At 33.8% G+C, this 26,717-nt stretch overlaps 3 protein-coding genes across 5 annotated transcripts; 1 reads left to right on the plus strand and 2 right to left on the minus strand.

The window, feature by feature from the left end:
• Positions 1 to 5,013: 5,013 nt before the first annotated feature.
• LOC7464884 (lysophospholipid acyltransferase LPEAT2) lies at positions 5,014 to 12,351 on the minus strand. Of its 2 annotated transcripts, XM_002320712.4 has the most exons (14): positions 11,721 to 12,348; positions 11,156 to 11,336; positions 10,982 to 11,041; positions 10,488 to 10,651; positions 10,338 to 10,401; positions 10,174 to 10,242; positions 9,883 to 9,978; positions 9,280 to 9,324; positions 8,414 to 8,484; positions 7,569 to 7,635; positions 6,821 to 6,871; positions 5,733 to 5,843; positions 5,589 to 5,636; positions 5,014 to 5,512 (listed from the first exon to the last, which is right to left on the minus strand). In XM_002320712.4, exons 1-14 carry the CDS (start codon positions 12,158 to 12,160, stop codon positions 5,342 to 5,344), a joined length of 1,638 nt encoding a protein of 545 aa, XP_002320748.1. In that variant the 5' UTR covers positions 12,161 to 12,348; the 3' UTR covers positions 5,014 to 5,341. The 2 variants fall into 2 exon arrangements, with proteins under 2 accessions (XP_002320748.1, XP_024441448.1); XM_024585680.2 differs by lacking the exon at positions 6,821 to 6,871 and having other exon boundaries at positions 11,721 to 12,351.
• A 1,162-nt stretch (positions 12,352 to 13,513) lies between these two features.
• On the minus strand, positions 13,514 to 18,432 carry LOC7464885 (CRS2-associated factor 1, mitochondrial). Of its 2 annotated transcripts, XR_008057334.1 has the most exons (6): positions 17,722 to 18,432; positions 16,237 to 16,364; positions 15,762 to 15,987; positions 15,555 to 15,682; positions 14,145 to 14,616; positions 13,514 to 14,040 (listed from the first exon to the last, which is right to left on the minus strand). XR_008057334.1 is itself a non-coding variant. In XM_024585801.2 (5 exons), exons 1-5 carry the CDS (start codon positions 18,260 to 18,262, stop codon positions 14,422 to 14,424), a joined length of 1,218 nt encoding a protein of 405 aa, XP_024441569.1. In that variant the 5' UTR covers positions 18,263 to 18,432; the 3' UTR covers positions 13,514 to 14,421. The 2 variants fall into 2 exon arrangements, 1 of the variants encoding a protein (XP_024441569.1); XM_024585801.2 differs by having other exon boundaries at positions 13,514 to 14,616.
• A 2,408-nt stretch (positions 18,433 to 20,840) lies between these two features.
• On the plus strand, positions 20,841 to 24,671 carry LOC7464886 (subtilisin-like protease SBT4.14). Its single transcript, XM_024584449.2, is given in 12 exon segments — positions 20,841 to 21,300; positions 21,410 to 21,501; positions 21,640 to 21,737; positions 21,842 to 21,985; positions 22,098 to 22,203; positions 22,390 to 22,903; positions 23,016 to 23,110; positions 23,187 to 23,265; positions 23,268 to 23,413; positions 23,494 to 23,602; positions 23,703 to 23,916; positions 23,999 to 24,671. Coding segments are annotated over 12 exon segments (2,238 nt in total). The 5' UTR covers positions 20,841 to 21,201; the 3' UTR covers positions 24,541 to 24,671.
• Positions 24,672 to 26,717: the final 2,046 nt, after the last annotated feature.

The following is a 26,717-nucleotide window of genomic DNA, read 5'->3' on the forward strand; positions in this document are numbered from 1 at the left end:
TAATATTAATACATTAAATAGTTTAAAAATATAAAAAAATAATTTAAAGCAAATAAAAAAATAATTTTTTTTCAATTTTTTTTTTGAAATGGAATAATAAACATGCTATAATAATCACTCGATAAATGACTTGCGTGTTGTTATGGGTCGATTCATAAATAATATAAATTGTTATTATAATGGCAGTTGAAAGTTAAATTTGTGAACATTTTAGACCCAGATTACTTGGGTTTGACGCTTCTCCCAGACTCAGGTCTGGCTCTGCTGTCATACCTAAGTCTCTTGAAGGGTAAATTTAAAAATTATTAATATTATTATTGTTATTATTATTGTTATTATTAGTATTATTCTTATTCTTAATAAAATTATTATTATTGTTATTAAATTTGAAAAATAAATATTTTTTATATCGAAGAAAAACCATAGATTTGATTTTAATGGTAAAATTATTATTATTGTTATTGTCATTGTTATTGTTATTTTTATTATTATGATTGTTAGTATTATTCTTATTCCTCTTCTTATTATGAATAATAAATCAGAAAAAAAAAATTACTACTATTGAAGAAAAACCATAGATTTAATTTGAAGGGTAAAATTATTATTAATAATGATGATGATGATAATAATAATACTAATGATAATAATTAGTATTATTATTATTATTATTATTATTATTATATATTTTTTAAAATATTATTATTATTGAAGAAAAATCATAAATTTGATTTGAATGGTAAAATTTAAAATTATTATTACTCTTAATATTACCACCACCACCACCACCATTCTTATTCTTATTCTTATTCTTATTATCATTAATAAATTTAAAAAAATATTATTATTATTGAAAAAACCATAAATTTGATTTGAAAGGATTAAAAATTATAAGAACTTGGGTCAAGTAAGTTTAATATTATTATTAGGGGAGCCAAACCCAAGTTACTTAGGTTTGGAAGGTGAGACCCAAGGCTCTTGGATTTGACATTACCGTCAAACCCAAATTTTTTATAAAAAATACTTTTTAAAATTAAAAATATTATTTTTACATTTAAAAAAAGATTATTATTGACCTGCTAACATAACTCAAGGAAGTGTTCTCCCAATGGAATAAAATATATAAAAAAATATTGACCCCTCACAATTTTTGAACCATGTCAAGAGCTGATTTTGTATCATAGTCTCGAATATGAGATGAAAGCAATTTTTTTTTCAAAATGTCTCTATAAATCCTATCCTTCCTTGCATATTAGCGTGGTGTTTACTCTAGCATCCAATGTACGGATCCATTAAAAATGTTTTAAATTCGAATTGTTAATTTCTTCAATTATATATATATATATATATATATATATATATATATTTTATTTTAATTTTCTATGTATGTTTGATAAGTGGGATCTTGAACAATTTTTATTTTATATCTGAAGCCTTTTGTTAAATGAAGTGAATTTTTATTTTATAAAATATAATTAATAAATATATCGTATTTATTTATATATATATATATTTTTGTTAATTGTGAATTTTGAACCATCGGAGGAGTTTTTCATATTGTCTGACCGGGTCAGATACATACCTAAGTTTTGCCCATCAAAATCGATTTAATAGATACCTGCCTGAAATACCTAGTAGCCTAGGAGTATATAAAAGTTAATTATGTAAGGGTAGGTTTGATTTTATTGCAAGTATTATCGTGTTTATGTTGCACCTACCTGAAATGTGATGTTTTTGGTCAGAGGGAATTCGTCAACTGTCCCACGTACGGACAGAAATACAATATACATCATGATCACTGCATGTATATCCACCATCCATGCTCCTCCTCCTCCTCCTCCTCCTTGTTTAAGATATTCTAGTGCCAATTTTTATATAGTAATATTATTTAAAGTTTAAGAAAATACAGACTTTTTCAGAATTTTTTTTTTCGAATTTTTTTTTTATTCAAGACAACATTGTCTTGAATGTAAATTACTTGGTCTTGCCCGAAAATCATGATGTTGCGGAATAACAACGCCTCGAGATAGATGGAGCTTTAAGGGTGATATATGAATTTTTTTTTTTTTGTTAAATTAGCACAATAAATATAAAAAATTAACGGAATAACACCTTTAAAATTTTTTAGCGAAATAATACATTTTTATTTTGTAGCACTTTAGAAGTGTGATATTTGCTAAAAATATCAATATTTCTAAGCGCGAGAACATAGTTGTCGAGTTTTAGAATAACAACATTTAGTAAATGTTGAGTTTCAGAAGCGCGACAAAGTAAAAGTCCAATCATTTGACCTAACCGGTCGGCTCACTAACATTCACACAATAATTATTTTCTGTTTTTCAATGTCAATGATATAATCAGGCTTGTGATAACGAGTGATTCTAAGAAATCAGGTGTAAGTCTGTCATAACTAAATGAGGATCTGCCCCAAATAGATTAAGCGAAAAACCTAGCAGATGCGTTTATGGATCAATGAGACAAGTCTAGGCTAAAAAGAAGGTCAAGGAGCGTCATACCAGAATAACGAATCAAAAAGAGCCATTACTTTTGATTCAACCGTTGGATCGCACTCAAATTTTTATAAGAGTTTCTGGATGCTGTTTTTCTTATAACAACAATTACACTGCTACGCAGACCGTTAGATCTTTAGATATAAAAAATCTCATTGAGGCTCTCTAGTTTTGAGATTTTTCTTATTGTTTTTGGAATCGACTGACCGATTTTACTGACAATTATGAACCGGTTGAGCTAAATGATAGCACACTTTTACTTTGTTGTGTTTATAAAGCAAGACAAGGTGACAGTGTGCTATGTCGCCAAATCTCTTTTAACCAATACTATTCCATAAATTTCCTATGTTTATTCTGCTAATTGCCTAATTTATGCTCGTATATGTGTGTTGGGGGAATAAAAAAAGAGGGTAATTTTCGGGCTGTTTGAACATGGTCCAAACATCTAGCAACCCAGACGGTTCAGAGTGTACACAATCTATTTTGTCTATAAATTTTTAACTGAACAACTATTTTCCCTTGTTATATTGGTTTGGTACACGAAACAGTAAATTACATCGCATCCAATCATTCGTAAAATGCCCTCACGATATCTCTATTTACTGGTCTATATCATGGTCAATCAAAATGTTGTTTTTTACTGTTTTGAAATAAAAAATAAAAATAAAAATGTTGTTTTTTTGCGGTCAATATCCATGATTCCATGGGATTTCATGAATTGATTGTATATAAACCTACAAAGCTAAAACTAAGAGTTAAAATTACGAAGGCAAGCTAACTATCTAGGTGGTGACCCGGTAACTATCTAGGTGGTGACCCGGTGATAAGAACTTGAAATTAAAAAATTTGCTCCATGAAATTTTGTCCACGCATGGAATTTTGTTAATTTTGCAAGTGACAACACCCCAATAATAACTCCATCCATCGTCAACCGTGGAAAAGTCTATCAAACCTATTGAGCTGTGTTTTCTTACAAAGGATCTTCAGCTATGCATTAGAGATGGACACCTCCAACTTCTTGATTTTCACTCGTTTTCGTCCCATTTAAAGATTTCAGTTTGAATGCTCATGATACAGATTTTAAATATTCCAAGACCACATAGTGATTTTTTATTATATTCAGGGAATAATTAGTGACATTTCTAAGATATTTCATGAAGATATTCTTATTATTTTTAATGGGTAATTGATTTTATATATTTTTTTCTTTTGTATTTGTTTTTTTAAATAAAATTTATAAAATGACTAATAGAATATTGAACACTTAAAATTTTCTCAAAAGTACATATGAAAAGACAAACTATTTAAAAACTTTTGATTGAGTATTATGCCTTTAATACCCAACTACTACAGATTAGTACCGAAGTAAATTCAGCCCGCTTCTATTTGAGAGAGAAACAATATCAGTTAAATAAATAAAAAGATATTTCAGTTTGATTTCTTTAAAAAGAAATCATAACATGTGGAAATCCTAAGGAGGCTGGCAAGAACGACACATGGAAGGAGGCGGTTCTCATAAAAGATAATGGCAAATCCTCGCCACCGGGGGAGGGGGGGCCAATGGCTCAACCGTGTCATGAAGAAGAAGCCAACAGGATCACGTGAATGAAAATAACAGGCAGCTAAAAGGGCTTGTCGAAGCTTTATGTAATGGCCAATGCTCATCACCAGAACAACCTCAGGATCATATATTCTTAGATGCAAGAGTGCCCCACACTCTATAATGGGTGGCAAGCTCCTTGCTTTTCACGTGATGATGTCCCTCCTTAGTCCTTTCTTTTTTTCCTTTTTTTTTTTTTTATTAAAAAATCCTTTTTATGCCTCAAATCCACCCACTAATGGGTCGATGAAGTGGCCACTAGCAACAACCCAGATAAGATGTTGCTTGTTCTTACAGGGAGAGGAAGCCCAGCTCCAGACAGCAGAAGGGAGTTCGTTTTCCTACATCTTCATCATTAGAACACAGCAATAACTCAAAGCTCTAGCATGTCACCATCGCTTTTGATTGCTATCTTCAGTTGTTCTACCTACAAATCCAAGAACAATAGACAACTTAAACGTTAATCCTATTATTTTCTTTGGAGGGTTTTTTTTTTTTTTTTAATAATAGCACCCTAGAAAAAAAAAACACAATTCAAAATTTATTTAAAGAAATAATATAATTTAACTAGTCACAGATTGCTACTCTCTTAAGATAAATTGGCATAGATAAATTTAAAAACTATTTTTAAGTTTTGAATATTTGAGTTAATTAATAGTAGTAGAGTACTGTTATTATTGCCAAAATTTTTAAGATTCATCATCTTTGACTCACTAACTGTATAATTTCTTAAATAAGTTTTGAACAGATTTTTTTTTGTGCTACTTTGCAGAATTTTTTTTTTTTTTTTTGGAAAACAAAGTACCCAATATTCCTCAAACTATATCAGCTACAGTTAATGTATGGCAACTCTAGTAAGATTTTCATTTGGAAGTTCGTGTCATCATTTAGATTCTATTTGGCATGTTTTTATAAATATCAAAAATAAATTTTAAAAAATATATAAAAAATATTATTTTAATATTTTTCAAACAAAAAATACTTTAAAAAATAACATCATCCACCTTACACACATCTAAGTTTTACTACAAAATACAACGGAGACAACGGAGGAACCTTTATGGCTACTCAAAATTCTCATGAGCCACAGTGTAGAGCGGCAGGGTTAAAAATAGCCCCCGCCCCTCTCACCCCTACTAACCCTGAAATTCTCCTCAGAACAAAACCAAGCCATCAAGGGGTACGGGTTATACACGACATGAGACAACCCAGCATGAAGCCTGAAACACATGCATCATACGATCTCCTCCAGGATCCCCTGACCAACTTGTGACGAGTCCTTGTGCACCAGACAAGGTTTAAAAAGTGCTATCAGCAAAGGGTTCTGTCTTAGACAATAAAGAAAATTATCCTTGCTGACGCTCCCATCACCATCCATATCAAATATACTGAAGAGCTCATGGATCTGAAAGTAAACAGGGAGTAAACGTTTTGTCATGAATAACTCTCCATTAACAATGAATTAGACTGCAGTAAATTACCTCATCCTCATCGAAGTCTGGGATTGCATGTCTAATGGTTTCTCCCAACTAATCAAAATACAACAGAAACCAAGAAAGTGAGCAAGGATTCTCCTGAATAAAAAACAAGGGGGAAATTAATAGGTAAAGGGAAGAACAATATACTTCTTGTTCTGAAATTTGATTATGTCCTCTAGTGTCGCATTGAGCAAAAGCTAGTTCACAGGATTGGTGGAATAGTGGTCGCTTCATGACATGGGCTGATCCATACAAGAACTGTGAACAACAAACAATATGATCAAGTACAGCTGCATATCATGAGACAGTGAATAAAACACAGTTTTACATGATCACTCTGGGCCAAAATCTGTTAGCAAACAGAGTCACCGTGATATCAATAATTGCAGCCATTCCTGCCAATCATTGTAGAAGTCTAAAATAAGTTTCTTTTCCATTTGTATAGCACATATATGTTCTTCCCATAGCCCATTTTTGGCGTTTTCTTATAGATTGTATAAAAGCATTGAGTTATCTGCTAAATATCCATCAACTTTACTCTTGAATCAACTATCAGCACTCTGTATTATTTCTTGAAATAATACCAAGGAAGAAACAAAAGGAAGGAGAGGATCGAACATTTGGATTGCACCAATGTCGCTCTTGGATCAAGTATTTGGTAATTCAATGAATACAAGAAATAACTCTAGCAAAAATAATAAAAAATATATTTGGACCCTTTATGACATTGGGATAAACAGCAGCCAGAGGTTATGTTAGTCGGGACCCTTTTCACATTGAGTTCACAGCAGGGAAAAGACTAGTCATTGTTGTTTTGCATCTTTTCTGAAGAGACCAACATTATGCACCACCAAAATGCAGTGACACTCCAGTGAGCCTAGTGGATGAGGTTAAGAGTATTTAAGGATCCATTAGAAGTTAGTTGTTGACCACTTTAATATCATGGTCTTATGAAAACGAATTGCCAACCACGCTGTAACTAAAACTTCGCATATCTCCAAGTTAAGGAAAAAAAAGAGAGTTTAGGACTGAATTTGCCTAATGTGTCATAGATTCCATTCTACCAGAAAAGGTTAGAAAACATTCATTGATATGGGCACACAACTTGCAGATGCTCAGGTCTCTATGATCATAAATTGGTTGCAATACACATTCAAATGATAATTTAACTATAAACTCAAAAAGGTGTGAACTGCATCCACAGCAAAGATAAAAACGAATGAGGGAAACTTTACCTGCTTGAATGTAATCGATCCATTCTTCTCTACATCAAGGAACCCAAATAACTGCATTCCATCACTACTTAATTATTACTCAAGAAAGTGCAATTCCACAGACATGACAATAGTTTAAAACTCAGCATCTGCAGTCTGTTACATTATAAATTGCGTTCTTTAAATTTCCTAAGGAAGCAGAACTTTTCAAAAGCATTCAAAAAATATCATATAGCATAAATAATTATAATGTTTCTTTGTTAATGACTTCAATTCATGCCAGAAACTGATGCAGCTATTTCTGCCATAGTCAGATAAAAAGGCGGCTTCCCAAGGTCTCTGTATCATAATCTATATTTGTACCATGTCCTCAAAAAATTGTAAACATTTTTAATCACATGGTTTACAAAGTTAATAAACGCTCTTACAGAAAACTAAGTCCACTAAAAGATGAAATGCACACACCAGTGTTAATCTATTCAAGAACTGAAGCTTATTCCATCACCCCATATAAAGACAGGGTAACCATTTTATACCAAGTATGGTAATCTATTGTGTCATAAATACATCCTTACAAGGAAATGGCACTGCCTTGCTGCTTTGGCCAATTTCCATTACACAATATAATAATAATCTTTAAATTGTTTACATGACCCAGTCAAGAAAGATAAACTAGAAAGGCACGAGTGAGAACAATAATTCAAATATTAGATCACAATTTTTTAATTGAAGTGCCTTGCACAAAAATCTGCCTTTTGGGATAACTAACCTCTTCTGAAAGTGTGCAAGTCCTCAGTCTGAAAGCCCTCAAAAAGTCATTGAATTTAACACGACCACTGTGGAAAGAAAGAGAGATTCAGAACATATATTTGCATTCACTATTGCAGAAAGAAAAGACCAATGGACTTCAATGATCATAGTCATGAATGATAAGAGCTTCAGTGTTTTCATTTAAAAATTTAGACGCATCATCAAACTATTATAATGCTAAGCATAGCAATCAGCAATAAAAAAGAAGAATAAACATAGTTTATGAACAACATAAAATGGGATGTAGAAAAATAATGAACCCATAGTTGTGGACAACATATCAAGTATAACCTTGCAATAAGTTGCAGACTTGTAGTATGACCAGAATTGAGAGATAGATAAGAAGAGAGGCCTAGTTACAATGCCATTTATCAAAATCAAATAAAAAACAATAATCATCCTAATAGAGAAAAATGAAAATAGCAATCACCACAAGAATTTCTTAAAAAAAGTAGAACCAGTACGGAAAAAAAAACACAGGGAAGCAGGAATGCTATGTCTGGCACACAATTCAAACACGGCATCCAAGCATGCAACACTACAGTTAAAGAGAACTTGACAATCTTCAGTTTTTCCAGTGAGTTTAAGAGATGCAAGAATCCCACCAGAGGAAACTTGCCAGGGAATTGAGCAGTCAGAGTAGTTGAATGCTAAAGGGCACAACTGTCCTCAAAATTTTCCTCCCTTGATCCCATTTCAGTGGTCCATAACTAGATAGTTGCCATTAAATTCAAGTACAAGATAGTATACTTCAAGCAAAAGCTAGATCAAGCAATAAATTCCTCAGTTCAGAAAACTTAATACCTGGCATCTGGGTTCATAGACAGAAACTTGTCCAGAAAGTTCACTGCTTCTAAGCTGTTTATATGAAATAACTGGAGAACAAAATAACCACCTCATTAAAAAATATAGTAAGATAAGCTATAAATAGAAAGTATTAAGGATGCAAGGCCTTTTTCAAAAGCTACATGACTTAATTTTTTACTCGTGCATTGCAGCGACTCAATGGTTTTTTTTTTTTAAATGATACATTAGAATGAAGTGACAATACACAAATACTAGCAAGTCCTATTTGCAAAGACTCATGTTTCCAGAAACATGGCCAAGAACAATTTATCTGAATAGTGCATGTGCTACTTTCAAAGTAAAAAAGCAGCCACCAAGCTGTCTCTATCTCTCAAACACACAATTTAGCTCTTACAATGCAATCCTAACCATGAAATACAAGAATCATTTAGTCTTTCTTTTTCCCCGACAATCTTCAAGAAAATTTATCCTGCATAGTCAATAACTTCTAGACTACTGTAAGACCTCTATATGGAAATGAATTTGCTACTGTGTTATATCTATGCAGGTACTACCCTGTCCTGGAAACCCCAACTTGAGGCGAGAAAGAGTTTTTAGTATCAAAACCACAGGTGACTTTACCAGCTTATCCGATACAAACACCCACAGTTGTCTTGCTACAGTTGATGAGGAAGAAAATTAGAAACATGATCGTTTAATCATAGACAAAAAACAAATTATTAAGATTTTGCACCATTCAACCAAAGGGAAAAACACCCCAAAAAAGTAATCCATCCATTTGCCAGGATCAGATATATGGATTGGTTCAATTTCCTTAATTAACAGTAAACTCAACTTTAAGGTATTTGAATCAAAATACTTACTGATTCCACCTTCGCCATTTCAACCATATAACTTGAGGGCTTCTCCTGTAAAACAATATCATAAATATAAGTGCAAACTCCACAACCCTTTACTTCCTCTGACAGCAATGTCAACTTCTGATTGTAGCAAACAAATTAATCAGAATACACATTATAGACACAAGAGAAACATAGATCTGGTATGATGTAATGCTTGTTTGGACACCCAGCAGCACAGCCATGGTTGCCAATAAATGATAGGAAAAAAATATCCAGTTGAGCTCAACTGTAGCAAAGGATTTAAGACGTCCAGTCTCTCAGTGTCAGGAACTCAAGGTAAGGCTATAGGATCAACACCCATATTTCTTTCTAATTTGTTTCATTTCTAATCACCACATAAGGAAGTTATGACTTATGAGGTGTAAGCTTAGAACTTCATGCTTAAAACCACTGCGCATGTTAAGTTTGGAAACAACAAGGCAAAATCAGATATTCTGAAGTCAACCTTGTATCATTACTCTCATGTTCATTCTCTAAACACACCAATCAACTACTTCACAATGTGGCGCAAACATAGGAGCAAGATAAATTTGAAAGGCAGATTCTGGCAAAGAAATGTTATACCTGCTTCAACTCAGATGCTTTCATGAGAAGCATCAAGTCGCCATACGAGTGATTAGTTTGAACAACATTGAGAGCAGATGCAATGGCATGGCTAGTCTGCATAGATTCATATTCATCAATGTATCAGTACTAACAACCATCAGAGGAATGGAGAAGCATATAAGAGGACTATATCAACAAAGATCCATAATGGGCAGCAGTATATTGAGCATTTGCATGTGCATGTAAAGAGAAAAAAAAGGCTAATAGATCAAAGAACTGAAAGTAAACGAATTAAAATCAATCACTTACCCTCTTGGCAAAATGGGAAGGATTTTCTTTGCAGTTATCAAGGGGGGAAACAATCGGTAGATATTCTACCTGTTCAATTAAGAATAAATTATTACAAGTTATTTTAAATCACCATATTACATGGTAACCCAGGATCATATTTAACAGGCAACAAGAAAGCACACCTCCATAAAATTGTGAAACTGTGTGAACATTCTAAACATGAGCATTCCCAGAGAAACATTCCCCCTAGCAAACACAGCAACCATGATAAGTAAGGTAGATTAAACACCATTACAGACAATAAGGAATTCAATGTATGAACAAAACCCTACCAAGATTGATCAAAGTGAACATGGGGATAGCGAACAATTACTGGTTGAACTGCATAACCAGGGATGAACGCTCCAAGTTGGAATGAAATGAGAACCTTTCCATTAGTTGTTGTTCCCTCGGGAAACAAAAGAACTCGAGGAAATCTACCACACGAAGCCTTTCTCTGCATTCAGATCCTTGAAAGCACATTTCTGTATCAAATAGCTTATAACTTGATATAAATTATTTAGATGTATTTTGCAAACTAAACATAATATCACTACTGGATTTCCCAATTTATAGAACTGTTGAAGGGTATTTTTAAGCTCTATTGAGACTAGTGAAGATACATGTAAGACATCCAAAACAGAAGAGGGCATTCACAAATTAGGTACAGTTTAATGAATCTGAGCATTACACAATTTGTGCAAGTCACTGAACGCTATACTGCAGGGATTTTATTAATGCAATTCAAAGAAGCATAAAATTAGTAAACATTACAGGAACTTTATACCTTTATTTCATTAACAGCAAGCTTCCTTGATGATGGTGAAAATCTATTGACATAGATCACCTGCAAACATAGCACAATGAGGAAAGTGATAATTAAAACCAAATTTAGAGGGAAAAAACAAGAAGATGAAAAACTGTCAACTGCACCTAATGTGATGGTATATAATCAGATTACCTGCATTGCTCTAATAATAGTTCCAACAAAGGGCATAGAATCGTGTGACTCTGCCGCAACAATTGTTGGGAAGAATTCAAAAAAATAAAAAATTGGATCGATATATGATACATGATTAGACACAACAATCGGTGCAATTTCTCTCGGAGCAAGCTTTCCTTTTCTTTTGATCCAATGATAACTGCAACACCAACCATCCAAAAAAACAATCACATCGATTACCTTCAAATAAGTATATACAAATCAATTCTTTAAAATATAAAGTCATTTTTATTTCCTTCAAGTAAAAACCACAAAATCAAAACCCCGTTAAGCAAGTAAAAAATAAATTCTTTATATCCAACAACCAAACAGACCATAAAGTTTTGAGCTTCAACAAGAAACATATAAATATTAAAAACATGATAAAAATTAATTCAACAAACCTCCCCCGCCCCCCGCCCCCCAACCAAAAAAACCGCAAAACAGCATATCCTAATCAAACACACAAAACCAATTCTTTAAACAATCAAATAGACCATACAGTTTCAAACTTTACAGATAAAAAAGGAGAAATTTAGCATACCCAAAGGAGAATAAAATACAGCGAGTACACCCCCTAGTGAGCCACATTAACCTAGACCTCCACTTGGGCATAGGATTATGCTTATCCCTCCATCCTAGTAATGCGATCTTCGTTGCAACATACCCTGTAGCCAAACAAACCCCAAAAAGCACCAATCTTACTATTGCAATTGGCAAGCAAATCACAATCTTGATCAGTTCATATAATCCCTCAATATCAGGCGTATCGTTTCTAAACGGATCCAATGTTGATGGTGCGGGTACGGACAACCCATCTGACCCGATAAATTCAAATGGGTTGCGAGAAGAAGTATTAGGATTCGGTTTGTGGTTGTTGGATTGTTGGATGGAGGAGTCAGAGTCATGAACGTTAAGGATTATATGTGGAGGATCTGACGGCTGGGAGGAGAGGAGAGGGGATTCGAGATCATGGTTTGCCATTGTTGATGGCTGGTGCGGGGTTTGGAGGGAAGGATTTTTTTAATTTTTATTTGCTAATCGGAGGAGAAAGGAAGGACACACAGGTGGATTGTTACTTTATTTGTTTGGTTCCCAAGAAAGTGAGGAGACAGAGAGGAAACTAGATGAATTGAGTGTTTTCGATGTTATCTATCACGTTCTTCTCATGTGGGGACTTCATTATTATTATTTTGTTCTTACAAGACCAAATTCTATTTACCAAGTTTTCTGGGCTTTTATAGGATAAATAAGTTATTGTCTGGAAATACTTGTCGGAATATAAATTGTTTTTAAAATAGAATTATCAGATATTATCGTGTGAACCTTCAATCCATTTCTTCGCAAGTAAAATTTTATTTCTTAATAAAATAAACTGGATTAGTATATTACCTATCTCATATGTAATTATTTTATTTTATTTATTATAACAGCTTTTACCTGCTAAGATATTTTTTCTATTTGATAAAAAATAAAATATCTGCATTGAGACTAAAAAATCACACCAGTTTTACTTTGTCAATTAAATAGTATATTAAAAAGCTTTGAGAATACGTTACAAATAATATTTTTTAAAAATTAATTTTTTATTTAAAATTATTTTTTTTTATATTTTTAGGTCGTTTTTATATGTTAATATTAAAAATAATTTTTTAAAAAATAAAAAATAAAAAATAATAAAAAAACCACTACCATAAAACAAATCCACATGTCATCACATTCACCTGTCATTTTTGAACAACCTATGTGGTTTACATCAACCACCATTAATAAACTGTCTTGATGATTATGAATTTATTTTTCTAGTTATATTAAAATTGTCATTATCATATAGTTTTGATGAAATTCAGAATTTTTTTTTTATCTCCTAATTTTAAAGTACGGCACTTGAAAACTAAGATTTTTAGCCACCCGTGCTATTTCTTTTTATACCTGTGCTGGTTTCCAATTTTTTTATATATATAAAAAATGTCTTAATTTTCAAAGGAAAGTCGGCAAGAAAAGCCACGTCCAATCTAACTTTCTGAATCACAACTCACAGCGCTAGAAGGCATCAGGAACGGAAGTGCCAAAAGCTTGGCTTCTGCAGGAAAGTCACGGCCCACAGGTGGCAATATTGAAGAGATCATGAGAGACGATCATAAAATATTGAATAGCTAGCCAACAAAAGGAGACCCAAAGAGCAAGTCTAATGGACATCACAGAGGTGAATGTTCTTGGCTGCAAGCAATCAGTTTGTTTGTTTATCCTTCGTCAACTGGATGGTCACGATCCGGTTTCATCCTAATCCACCCCATTTCAAGTTTAATACCATAATTTATGTTTTCACCATACGAATTTAAAAGGGTAAAATTTATTTGTAGAGTATATAATGTTCATTGCTTGACATGCAACGAAGGCATGTACAATATTAATGAATATTTGATAAAAAAACAAAAACAAAAATAAGAGTAATAATTTAGAGACAAACTCGCTGAGTGCTGACACTGCCAAGTGCCATGAGCATATGTTGGTCTAGTTGAGGGACAGCGCGAGCAGCTTCTGTATCTTCACTTGAGAATTTGAGGATTCCAATTTCCAAATCTGAGGTTCCACTGAGCATCAGCACGACTCCTTACAGCTCAGCAAACTTTTTATAGCTTCAAAGATGAAGATAGTATTCTGCACATGAAAAGTCTGCAGCCCATCAAGCGGAAAAGGCGCATCCACCGACGATTTCCCCGATAAAAGTTCAACAATATGAAATAGAAAAAAAAAATCAAATAAAAAGTAAACATTCTTTTTCGGATCTAGATTTACAAGACTCCTTTTCAGTCCTCGGTAATGGTCCTGCGCACACCACTAGCATCTTCTGCTCCAAAACTCTGAAATATCAACTGTTAGAAAAATAGCCTGAGATACTCACATGACAGTGATATCTGTACGATAATCGGCCTGCCAAATCCATCTGATGCGCACACAACCTAACCTTAATCTTAAACTACTCCCACTTCCTGTGGAGGTTTGGACATCGGGGGAAGAGAGTGGTCACAGTAATTTAATTGTCAACCCGTACAATGTACACAGTGCACCATTGCCGCTACTCATTGCTGTCAAATGATAATATCATTGTTAAGGTCTCTTTCCCGTGCTCAAATTCTTAATATTACAGATCGGAGAGCACAGGCACAAGCACAAGTCCAAGAAGAAATGCAAGTTGGAGATATAATTATGCAGCAAGGAACTACTCAGAACTGGCAGAGTGGTTACTCTTGCTGAAATCTGGTTTCATCTGAGCTAAGTTTCTCTTTGATACAATCCATATCGCTCTGTGGATCATCAAAAGGTTGTCGATCAGCAAAGAACTGTCCATCCTCATCTTCTGGAGGCTTATAGTCCTTCCCCCTCCATACCACAATCTGCTCCTTGTCAAATGTTACAAGGATACAAGGAACCAGGTCCTGTGACAACAAAAACAATTAAAAATACGAAGGAGAAAACTATTGAAAGTGAAATTTTCAGGCTAGTTTACCATCAGAACATACATCATAACAGCAAGATAACAAGAAATGAAGTAAAAACTACCAAAGCCAAGTTCACATGTTCTATGAAAGTGCAAGCTTGAAGGCCTGGAAACTTTAGTAATGGAAATAATTTTATGCATTGCTTAATCCTTCAAGATGTAATAGAATTTACAGTCATGGCATTGACAATGATATTAGCCATGTATTGACAATGTAAAGTCATTGTGGTTTGACAACTGTGTGACCCACCATCCTGCTTTCTGTTAATAGAATTACAGCAGAAAATTAATAGCTGAATGAACAGACAAAAAAATATAGATAATTCAATGGATGAGATAATAGTTTTGATTTAACTATCTCCCAATATCGTTCCATTAAGAAATTGTGTAGTGGAGTTGTGATACCCTCTACATGGTGGTCTGCGAGCTGGTTTCGAATAAATCAACTCAATGAATAGCACTACTGAAAGAGAGTATTTCAGCATAATTTAACACAGCACTAAACAATTTTACTCTCATATAATTGAACATGGCACTAAACATTTTCTCTCATATAATCATTGCCATCAGTTGTTTACAGGTTTCTGGACTCTATAACATCAATATTGTGTGCTCCCTCTCAAAATGCCAGTTCAATCTCCCATATAAAATGGGGTGAAACATCAGAGAATAGAAAGAAATGCTCAGCAAGAAAGTCCTTCCAGAAAAAGAAAAGAAAGTAAAGAAATCCATCTAACAAATACCTAGATGAAATTCCTAACCCTTTTTGTGTAGTTAAAGAAGCAAACATACAAGAAATCATCAATATAAGAATCTAAAGATAAAACTTAGCTTTAGATGCCAACCCCAAGCAAATAACTAAATGAAATTCTTTACCCTAAGTTTGCAGCCTATTTTCTTGGAATCACTCCTGTCAAGGCCCTGGCAGTCTATTCGAACAAGCTCACTGACGAGAAAAGCATCTCTGACCATGGGTACCAGGCTACCAAAATAGCCATTTCTGGCTGCAGTTGCAACTTCCAAGTTAGTTACTACACAGATGCTGTACAAGTATTATAAATCAGAAGAGGGCAGAGCAATTACAAAGTTTTGTTAAAGCTGGAACTGCAAGTCCTCTCTTTCTCATTTCCTTTGTCTCCTCGATGCTTAGGCCATCGATAGTGGTTTTGATCAACCTGGGATATACAGGCTCATGAGGTTTCCACAGCATCAATGGAATCACGGGCCTGTTCCTGGGATGATAGTTCCTGCCTCTATACAACACAAGTAGACCACAATGTCTATGAATGATCTTCCCAAAGGTTTTATCCTGTGACAGACACATAAAGTGGTGTGAAACTTTTCTTGCAAGGAACATTGTACTGTAGATACTCATGCATATAATACGTTCAATTCACATAATGGGTATAGAAACCATGTTGCATAAAGCTATGAAAAGCAAAAGAACAAGAAGCAATTTTAAGAAATCAACAAAAAAGGAAAAAAAGAAAACAATTGCTAGGGAAATTGTCTAGAGATATAGAGGGGCAATGTCACCAAATTAGAGCAAAAAAGATACCTCAAGCTGGGTGCAGACGTTTTTCATGTCAACAGTTGGAACACCCATACACTTAACTCTGACTGCTTCATCATGTTTCCAGTGATTATGAATATCATTCAGCATGTTGTGAGTTAAACCATCTCTTCCTACAAAAGAACAAGCAAGAAAGCCACACAACAGGCCTGAATTAGTAAAAAAGAAGGAAATTTCCATGAAAGATACTACTCTAATTTTTTTTCCCTGGTGGAGTGATTGAAAGGCTAAGAGATGATTTGGATTATTTTACACTCATAACCCATGTTCTTTTTTTCCTCATAATTATATTGCTGATGTGACAATGGTCAAATGCATCTTTTTAAATAAAAATGTCAGAACCATCTTGTTGTGGTCCAGTAGCAAATTTGGTTGTCCCTGTTCTACATTCCAAGTGAGGTTAATGAAGAAATCTCACACCACCTTTCATCCAAAAGTCCAAACCTAATTATGTTTATTGCATATGCATGACCGTCAATCTCTTTCTTGTCAATAAGATATTAGTTCAAATGCACTACGACAACGACCTTCCCTTTAGGTGAGAATGTAATTCACAGGGAGCCCCACTTCTCCTAGAACAGAAACCTTTATAGTAGTTTGAGTGCTGTGCGAAGCATCAAGATTCCAATGCTCACAAGCACACGAACCACTTTCAGCCAAAGGATAAACCACCAACATGCCCATTCATGGGAACCACAACACTCAATTTGCCATGGAAGAACAGGAAAAGAACAGTTGAGTTACTGCTGCTATTGGAAAACAATGAGCTCTAATACCTCTTTGTGGTTCTTGAGTCCATGTTTGTCAGGAATAATAGTCTTAGGAGGACATCAAGTCGATGATGCTTTTGACACAAAAGTTTAAGCCATTGAATTACTAGTCTCTCATCTCATAATGCCCCCGAGTTGCTACCCATCTAGTCAATGAACTACTTCACACATTAAACCCACAAAGCAACTAAAGAAACTAAATTTACAGTGAAAAGAACAAACTTCTACCACGGGACCCTAACGACAAAGCAACAACCGCACAAAAAGATGTTGAATAGAAGGTCGAGATATCCTTTACTTAGAACTTGTCAGTTATCATTACCTTGGCTGTATACAAGAATACATTTTCCCGCAATAGTCATTCAGACAACCTTAAAGGAATTCAACTCCATTTCTTACTAAAATGGAACTGTATTGTCAATTTTAATAGCATTGTAAAAATACATTCTAGCAGTAAATATCAAATCCACCAAAATACTAGATTAACAAGTGGAATTAAACAATCCAAAAACACCATCATATACTAATCAATTAAACACCGCTCATCAAAACCACCAAAAACAGCCACATACAGGTCGAAACCCTCAAACCCCCAAAACCCGAAACACAAATATCGCCACTAAAAGTCCAAAAAAGATCAATACTTTTTAAAACGAAAAAAAAACAACTAAAAAGCAAAAAAAAGAAAAGAAAAACATACCCAAATTAATTTGCTTCTTAGTTTTATTCCTCTGACACTTGTCCACCAAAATCTTCCCCTCCGCCTTAGTTAATGGCTTCCCTTGAATCTTCTCTCTCATAACCGTTCGTTTCTCTTCCAAATCAAGACCCTCCTCACCCACCCCATCATCAACCGACTTCACCTTCAGGTCGACAGCCGGTGCACAAACTCCAGTCCAGGTCCGGTCTAGCCGGCCCGGCCCAAAAGGTGAGTACTTGGGCTCTCTAAGCCCAATGGGCCTCACATCCGGGCTACTCTCCGTGTAACTAAAACGGAAATCGAATGGTAAGTCGGAGCGCAAGGGTTTCTTGTTGGTTTCAAGAGAAGAAGGTGGGCGATATTCGGGTTTTTGCTTCTTTTTGTTGTTGTTGTTGTTGGAGGTCTGGGGTTTTTCAGGGGATAGGGAAGGTGGCGGCTTGAAGCAATAAATATCGTGCAGTTTTGAGGATGCGGTGGAGGATGAGAGGTGGCGCGTGAGGAAGAAGTGTTTTTGGCCGGAGAGGCGCGTGAGAGGGGACATGGAGGGTGGGGTTTCCTGGTTTGTTTGTTAGTGGGGTTTAAAGGCTGGAGTTGTGTTGGGTTTTAGTAAAGAGAAACGGTGAAGAGGCTTCGATGTTGGGACTTTGCTGCCTGGGCTCGAGGCAGTTTTTTCTTATTAAAAATAAATAAATAATAGCAAGAGTGCGTTTCATACGATTTTTTCATTATGATTTTAATTTAATTTTTAATTAGTTTTTTATAAATAACTGAAGACAAAAATAAATTAAAGTAATCTTGGTATTTCAAAAATGATTCAAAGCAATTTTCTTAAAAACATTAGAAGTAAAAAATAAATTATTTTGATTAGATGAAGATCTTAATTCAGTTTTATAGTAAGCTTACCAAACATATTTATGATTTTTAAGCGAAAAATCTTAAATCAAATTGAAGAGGTCATCCAATATCTTTTTTTAATATTTCTCAAATAATTCTTTTACTATGCAATAGTAAACAATTATTATTATTAGTAATGATATTCAATGATTAGATTGTGAAATTTGTAAAAATGACTTATAATTGCTTGTAGTTCGATGCAAAAACAGTCCTCTCTTAATTTTAATTCGGATTGTTTTTACGTTTTAAAAATATTTTTAAATTTTTTTTAAAATAATTTATTTGTTTTTATTTTAAATTAATATTATTTTAATATTTTTAAATTATTTTGATGCGTTGATGTTAAAAATAATTTTAAAAAAATAAATAAAATATTATTTTAATACATTTCCAAATAAAAAATACTTTAAAAATAACCATAACTATGTTTTCAAAAAACACATCTCAGATTACTTATGATTCGAAGCTAGAATATTTTCTTCATAAATCTTGAACGCCAAGTTAATTAAAATTACATTTATATACATAAGTAGGTGTAAATGGATAGTCTAACAATTGCGTGCGAAGTAACTTTTTCCAGATTATTATGCAAGTCTATCTCTATTATATAGATCAAGGTCCCACACAACTTTTTTTTAAAAAAAATAAATAAAAATTACGAGACCTTAAGTTGGCGTAGTGACTACTATATAGGGTATCTTTTTCCTCCCAACTTGACCATATTCTATTTTTGTTAAGTAATATTTTTTTGTCAATTAAAAAAATAAATGGTAAGAAAGAAAACAAACGAAAGGAGCAGAAAAAGAGTTTGATTATAAAATTAAAAATCTCAATCTTTTAATATATAATAAGTAATTCATTTTAATCACATCAATTAAGGCTAAAATCTCGGCCTTTCAATCTCAGTTTTCATTGAAATTAATTTTTGATTATAAATAATTCAATTAATAAATAAATTAAATTTGTACACTTGGAATTTAATTCATTTTATTTACTATGTTATCTTTATCATCTTTATTTTATTTTTTAAAAGGTATTTTTTAAAAAAAATAGTAGAAAAATATTAAAAAAAAAAACAGTTTTAAAACTATTTTTTATACCTGTTTTAGAGATTGAATTTCATTTAAAATTCAATGAAATTTCATTCAAACATTCCCAACAACCTGTTAAATTTATTTTTAAGGTTAATTTCTTTAAGTTCAAGTTTGTGTTTGGTTAAGAGCGTGTTTGGCAGTGTGGTTGCGGGTGCTTTTCAAATAGCTTTTCGTGCCGAAATACATGCCAATGATATTTTTTTATTTTTTAAAAATTATTTTTGACATCAGCACATCAAAACGATCCAAAAAATACAAACCGCACTCAATTTTAGCAAAAAAAAAATTCAAAATTTGATGAAACACAGTTACAAACACAATGCCAAACGGTGTCTAAATCAAAAACCAAATCTTGGTTAGGATCGAGGTCTAAGCATCAACTTCTTTTAGTACTAGCTAGCCTAACGCGAATCTCGTTGCAGGATAAGCTAATTAAAGCCACTCGAATTACTGCAAGGAAGAGAACTCTTCAGGAAAAGCTTGAGGCCATATCCTGGATTATGCTATCAAAATATTGAAAAGGTTGACTTGCTTGAATTGGAATTTAAGGGAAAACAGGGTTCCTGATGTCATCGGTGCTTCGTTTTCAAGCGACTTCTCCTTTGACAACGATCTTTTAAGGCTACGACTTATGCCTTGAGATTTCCAATTGCAAAAACTATTTGTCTTTTCCACTAAGCCATTATTATATCGATAGAAAATGGTGCGGCAGAAGCAGGCTCAGACACTTCATATTTGCTGATGGGGCGTAGGCACTTCGACATAGTATCACCCACAAATCTTAGTGTTGTGTAACTTTATCTTCTTAGAGGAGAGTTTATGGATGATTCTATCCCTTGAATGATGAGCTGCCGTGTATATATATTATATATATATTTACACACACACACGGTATTATGGCTCATGTTGACTCGGGGCCTGAATCTATGCTATAATTTGATTGATTTCTAGGCAATTTCCCTGTAATCTTTATCTATTTTTTACTGAGTCTGAAACCTATGCAATTTTGCTTTAATTAGGCAAGGGATGTTATTAGTAATTATATTTTATTTTATTTACTTTCTATGTTATATATAGTAGCATCAGGGTTTCTTTATTTTTCTATTTAAGCAGATGTAAAGGACTGTTGACAGTAACTCTGCTGTGTATTTTTCTTAGGGTTTTGGGATTTAGGAGCATAAGAACAGAAAAAAAAGTTAATTTTGAATAAAGTTTCCCCAAAAGAAGCAATCCTAAAGTGAGCTATCCATGACATTGATTGGCTACAGCATGAGAGCAACCGAATTTTGTTGTCTTTCTTTCAAGGTTTCCCAACCTGATACCTTATCAGCCAGAACTGTGAAGATGTTAAGTGCACGTTTCTGGTTCTTATCCTCATTGAAGCTTGTTTGAAGTGTTGCTATTAATACACTAAGCTAGAAGTCCTGAAGAGAGGCAGTCGAGGATAAAGTTATTTAACACCAAGACCTTGATCAATCCTGCTAGCAACATCATGTCAAAGAAGAAATTAATTATCCCTTCTATTCCTCTTGCAAACGTTTTAATCTTCATCTTGTTAGGTTTTGTTGCCGCAACTGAAGATGAACAGAAGGTTCAGACTTATCTCTTGCTAAATAACCCTCTCAATGTTTTCATCACTTCTTAACGTCTCGTTCATTTTCCAGTGCAATAATTCTGAATGTTGTTAAGTTAATGGACAGGAATTTTACATTGTTTATCTTGGAGATCAACCAGTGGATAATGTCTCTGCAGTGCAAACACACATGGATGTTCTGTTGTCCATCAAGAGAAGGTAAGCGCACTCCGAGTATGCAGTTTAGTACACGGCCACAAGTGTCCTATATCTGATTCGAGGCCAAATAGCCATAGTTATCATATATAGTCTATTATGATCATAACTGCAGATGATAATTTTATTTATGTGAAACAGTGATGTTGAAGCTAGGGAGTCCATCATATATAGCTATACAAAGATCTTTAATGCATTTGCTGCAAAGCTATCTAAAGCTGAAGCCAGCAAGCTATCACGTATGTGTACCACTCCACTTGTGTATGTTTCCTTCGTACAATTATGGATTCCAGTTTGAAATTTTGATCCAATTTATTGTTGGTGGCTTGGTGTGAATGTTCAGGCAGGGAAGAAGTTCTTTCCGTGTTTCCAAATCGGTACCACAAACTCCACACAACTAAGTCGTGGGATTTTATCGGGCTTCCTAACACAGCAAAAAGAAACCTGAAAATGGAGAGAAACATAGTTGTGGGTCTACTGGATACAGGTTTTTGAATCTTCTTGATCACTGGAGGAAGTTGTATTTTAAGTTTCTTTTCACAAAAGCAAAAACCATGGTTTCTTGAGCAAACAAATCTGTTTCTTGGTGTGTGTACCAGGGATCACTCCGCAGTCTGAGAGCTTTAAGGATGATGGTTTTGGTCCTCCTCCTAAAAAATGGAAAGGCACTTGCGGCCACTACACTAATTTCTCAGGATGCAACAAGTAAATTTCTTTACTGTAAACGAAACAGAATTGTTTATAGTTTTTTTTCTTCCACATAGATACTTTTTAGAATTGGTTTCTGTACTTCAATCTTTGATAACAGTAATTGATAGGAGTTGCACTGGTTTAACCTCAAGAGTTCTTTCTTTCTTTTTTTCTTTTTCCACCCTATCTCGGATATTGAAGTAAGCTTGTAGGAGCTAGATACTTCAAGCTCGATGGCAACCCGGATCCCAGTGACATCTTATCTCCAGTAGATGTGGATGGCCATGGGACACACACATCATCTACACTAGCAGGAAACCTGATTCCAGATGCCAGCCTATTTGGTCTAGCAGGAGGGGCTGCACGCGGTGCAGTGCCAAACGCCAGGGTAGCCATGTATAAAGTGTGTTGGATCAGCTCTGGTTGCTCGGATATGGACTTACTTGCTGCATTTGAAGCTGCTATACATGATGGTGTTGATGTTCTATCAATATCTATTGGTGGAGTGGATGCTAATTATGTATCAGATGCATTAGCCATAGGTGCATTTCATGCCATGAAGAAAGGAATTATCACAGTGGCCTCCGGTGGAAATGATGGACCGTCTTCTGGTTCTGTTGCCAACCATGCTCCCTGGATCTTGACCGTTGCAGCCAGTGGAATCAACCGGGAGTTTAGGAGCAAAGTTGAGTTGGGAAATGGGAAGATTTTCTCAGTAAGTTCAGCATTGCCATCAATTCAAGAATCTTAAATTCACATTGATATATTTTTAATACCAGATTGTGTAAATAGTAAAGTAACAAGCTCTTGAATTTAATGTGGCTTAGGGTGTTGGAGTGAACACATTTGAACCAAAACAGAAATCATACCCCCTTGTTAGTGGGGCTGAAGCTGGTTACTCTGGACGCCAGGACAGTGCAAGGTACTACTAATTTGTTTGTAAAGCAACGAGCAGTGAAAATTTAATAGATTTGCAATGGCGCTAAACTTTATCACAGGTTCTGTGATGCAGGCTCGTTGGACCCTAACAAAGTGAAAGGGAAGCTTGTCTTGTGTGAGTTAGGATAGTGTGGGGTGCTGATTCTGTTGTTAAAGGAATTGGAGGGAAAGGCATTCTTCTTGAGAGTCAGCAATATCTTGACGCAGCCCAAATTTTTATGGCACCAGCAACCATGGTCAACGCCACAGTAAGCGGCGCAGTCAATGATTATATACATTCCACAACGTAATTAACATTCCTGTTCTTAGTTCTATTCCCAATTTCTGCTGTCTTGTCCTTAGGCTGACTATTTTTTATAAACGCAGATTTCCATCAGCAATGATATACAGATCCCAAGAAGTAGAAGTCCCTGCTCCATTTGTCGCTTCTTTTTCATCTCGGGGTCCAAATCCAGGATCAGAACGCATTCTCAAGGCATGTTATAGAAAACTAAAAAAAAGACCCAAGAAGATTGATTTCTATAAATACCTAACACTTGATAACTAAACTTATTGTTTGATTTTCTGTGACGCAGCCCGACGTTGCAGCACCAGGAATTGACATTTTGGCATCATACACTCCCTTGAGGTCGCTCACCGGGCTGAAAGGTGATACACAGCACTCAAGATTTTCTCTTATGTCAGGGACTTCCATGGCCTGCCCTCACGTTTCTGGGCTAGCTGCCTATATAAAGTCGTTCCATCCAAATTGGACAGCAGCAGCAATCAAATCCGCCATCCTGACAACAGGTAAAAATAAAATCCTACCTTCAATTCTCAGTTGAAATATAGTCAATTTCCCTGCTTAAACTTTCATCCAATCTTTGTCAAGCAAAACCTATGAGCTCCAGAGTGAACAACGACGCAGAATTTGCCTATGGTGCTGGTCAAATAAATCCTCTTAGAGCTAGAAACCCTGGCCTAGTCTATGACATGGACGAGATGTCTTACATTCAGTTCTTATGCCACGAAGGCTACAATGGATCCTCCTTCGCTGTTTTAGTTGGTTCAAAAGCCATCAATTGCTCCTCATTGCTTCCTGGACTTGGCTATGATGCTCTTAACTATCCGACTATGCAACTTAATGTAAAAAATGAGCAGGAACCAACCATAGGAGTTTTTACAAGGACAGTCACCAATGTAGGCCCTTCTCCTTCCATCTACAATGCAACCATTAAGGCTCCTGAAGGAGTAGAAATCCAAGTAAAACCCACGAGCCTCTCCTTCTCTGGTGCCGCGCAGAAGCGAAGTTTTAAGGTTGTGGTCAAGGCAAAACCCCTGTCAGGACCTCAAATATTGTCAGGTTCACTTGTATGGAAAAGTAAGCTTCACGTTGTAAGGAGCCCTATCGTTATTTTCAAACCCCTGGACTAATATTGGAAAAGAAGTACTCTGTATTATACACAAACATGCTAGCTTGCGTTCGTGTGTGTGTGTGTATATATATATATATATATAGTTCAATTAATATTTGGTAATATATACTATGCTGAGATTAATTGTTTGTTGTGTTTGCCTCGCTAAAGTTTGGTGCCCATCATATTATAGATTAAAATATTTATAATCTAGAAATTTTTAAGAAATTGGTTTTAAGCTGGAATTCCGAAATCTTTACCTGAATTGGTTGACCCCTTTGAGTCTTGTCCTTTCTGCTTTAATAGGAAAAAAAACTTGTAAATGCATGAGTCAGGAATAGATGGCATGGATCTCGCCACACAAAACTTTTATTTTTTTATAAAAAAGCTGAAATTAGTATTTTTAGTGTTTTTTTTTAAATTTATAGGTGCTAATGATAAAAATAAAAAATATTATTTTAATATATATTTCAAGTGAAATTATTTGTCTCATATCAAGCTATTCGTAAATGGATATTGCTTAATGGATGCAAGGTTGTTAAAAATATATTTTTGACACGATATAAAAAAATAAAATGTAAATTCAGATGGTAAAAAAAATCATAAAATCATAAAATTACAAAAAACAAATTTCATATATAATTCAAATACGTAGGTTGAAATAAAAATTCAACATTATTTAAGTAATATACAAATTTTCATGGACTTTATGGTGCTCTTTGGATATTAATTGGTTGTTTGGAAGTGTGGTAGTGATTGTTTTTCGCTCGAAAATATATTAAAATAAAGGTTTTTTTAAAAAATTATTTTTGACATCAGCACATCAAAAAAATCTGAAAATATCAAAAAAATATTAATTTAAAAAAAATAAAAAAAAATTAATTTTTTTTAAAATACTTTTAAAGTACAAAAAATTTTACATCTACCAATTATTAAGTAATAAGCTAAAGGGTGTGGGTGATTCACTGTTCACCTACACCCAATGCACTGTGGATTACAACAGTAATCCAAAGTGCATTCCTCTTTTTTTTTTTTTACTTTTTCGTTTTTTTTTTCCAACTTTCCCTTTTTTTTTGTTTATTTTTTATTTTTTTTTCAAAATTACTTTCCTTTTTTTCCAAGTTTTCCTCTTTTTTTTGTTTATTGTTTTTTTAATTATCTTTGTCGATTTTACTTTTTCAATATTGAGCTGGTTAAAAATTTCACTTTGTAATTTTTTTCCTTTAAAATACTATGGATTACTACGGTGTTTTCCCACATGGTTTTTCAAAATTATTTTTGTTAATTTTATTTTTTTTAATATTGAGCTGATTGAGAATTTAGTTTTGTAATTTTTTAAAAAAACATTGTTGATTGCTACAGTGTTTCTCCGCATGTTTTTTTTTTATATATTTTTGATGATTTTCTTTAAATTATCTTTATCAATTTTATTTTTTAATATTGAGCTGATTAAAACTTACAGTTACAATATGTGAGAAAAGCACTATAACTTTCATCGCAAATTACTGTGAATTGCCATAGTGTTTTTTCCCATATGGTTTTTTTTCCAGTTTCTTCTGTGTTTTCTTTTGTTTGTAATATTTTTTTTTAAAATTATCCTTGTCGATTTTATTTTTTTAATATTAAGCTGGTTAGAATTTAATTTTGTAATAAAGCTTCATCATGTGGGGAAAGTATTGTAACTTTCCTCATAAAACACTGTGGATTGCTAGAGTGTCTCTCAATATGGTTTTTTTTTCTTATGATTTTTTCAAAATTATCTTTGTCAATTTTTTTTTTAATATTGAGCTGGTTGAGAATTACAATTACAAGTCATTACAAATAAGGCTAAATCATGTGGGGAAGCACTGTAGCTTTCATTACAAAACACTATAAATTGCTACAGTGTTTCCAACATGGTTTTTTTTCATGTTTTTTTTGTATTTTTTTTTTCTAAAATTATCTCTGTCGATTTTATTCTTTTAATATTGAGCTTATTGAGAATTTAATTTTGTAATTTTTTTTCTTTAAAACACTGTGAATTGTTGCAGTGTTTTCCCATATGATTTTTTCTAAAATTATCTTTGTTGATTTTTTTTTTGAATATTAAGTTGGTTAAGAATTATAATTACAATAAAGCTAAATCATATGAGAAAAGCGTTGTAGTTTTTCTCACAAAACACTGTGAATTGCTACAGTATTTGTCTAAATGGTTTT

The sequence above is a fragment of the Populus trichocarpa genome, chromosome 14, assembly GCF_000002775.5.
Source record: "Populus trichocarpa isolate Nisqually-1 chromosome 14, P.trichocarpa_v4.1, whole genome shotgun sequence".
In the NCBI taxonomy this organism is placed as follows: Eukaryota; Viridiplantae; Streptophyta; class Magnoliopsida; order Malpighiales; family Salicaceae; genus Populus; species Populus trichocarpa.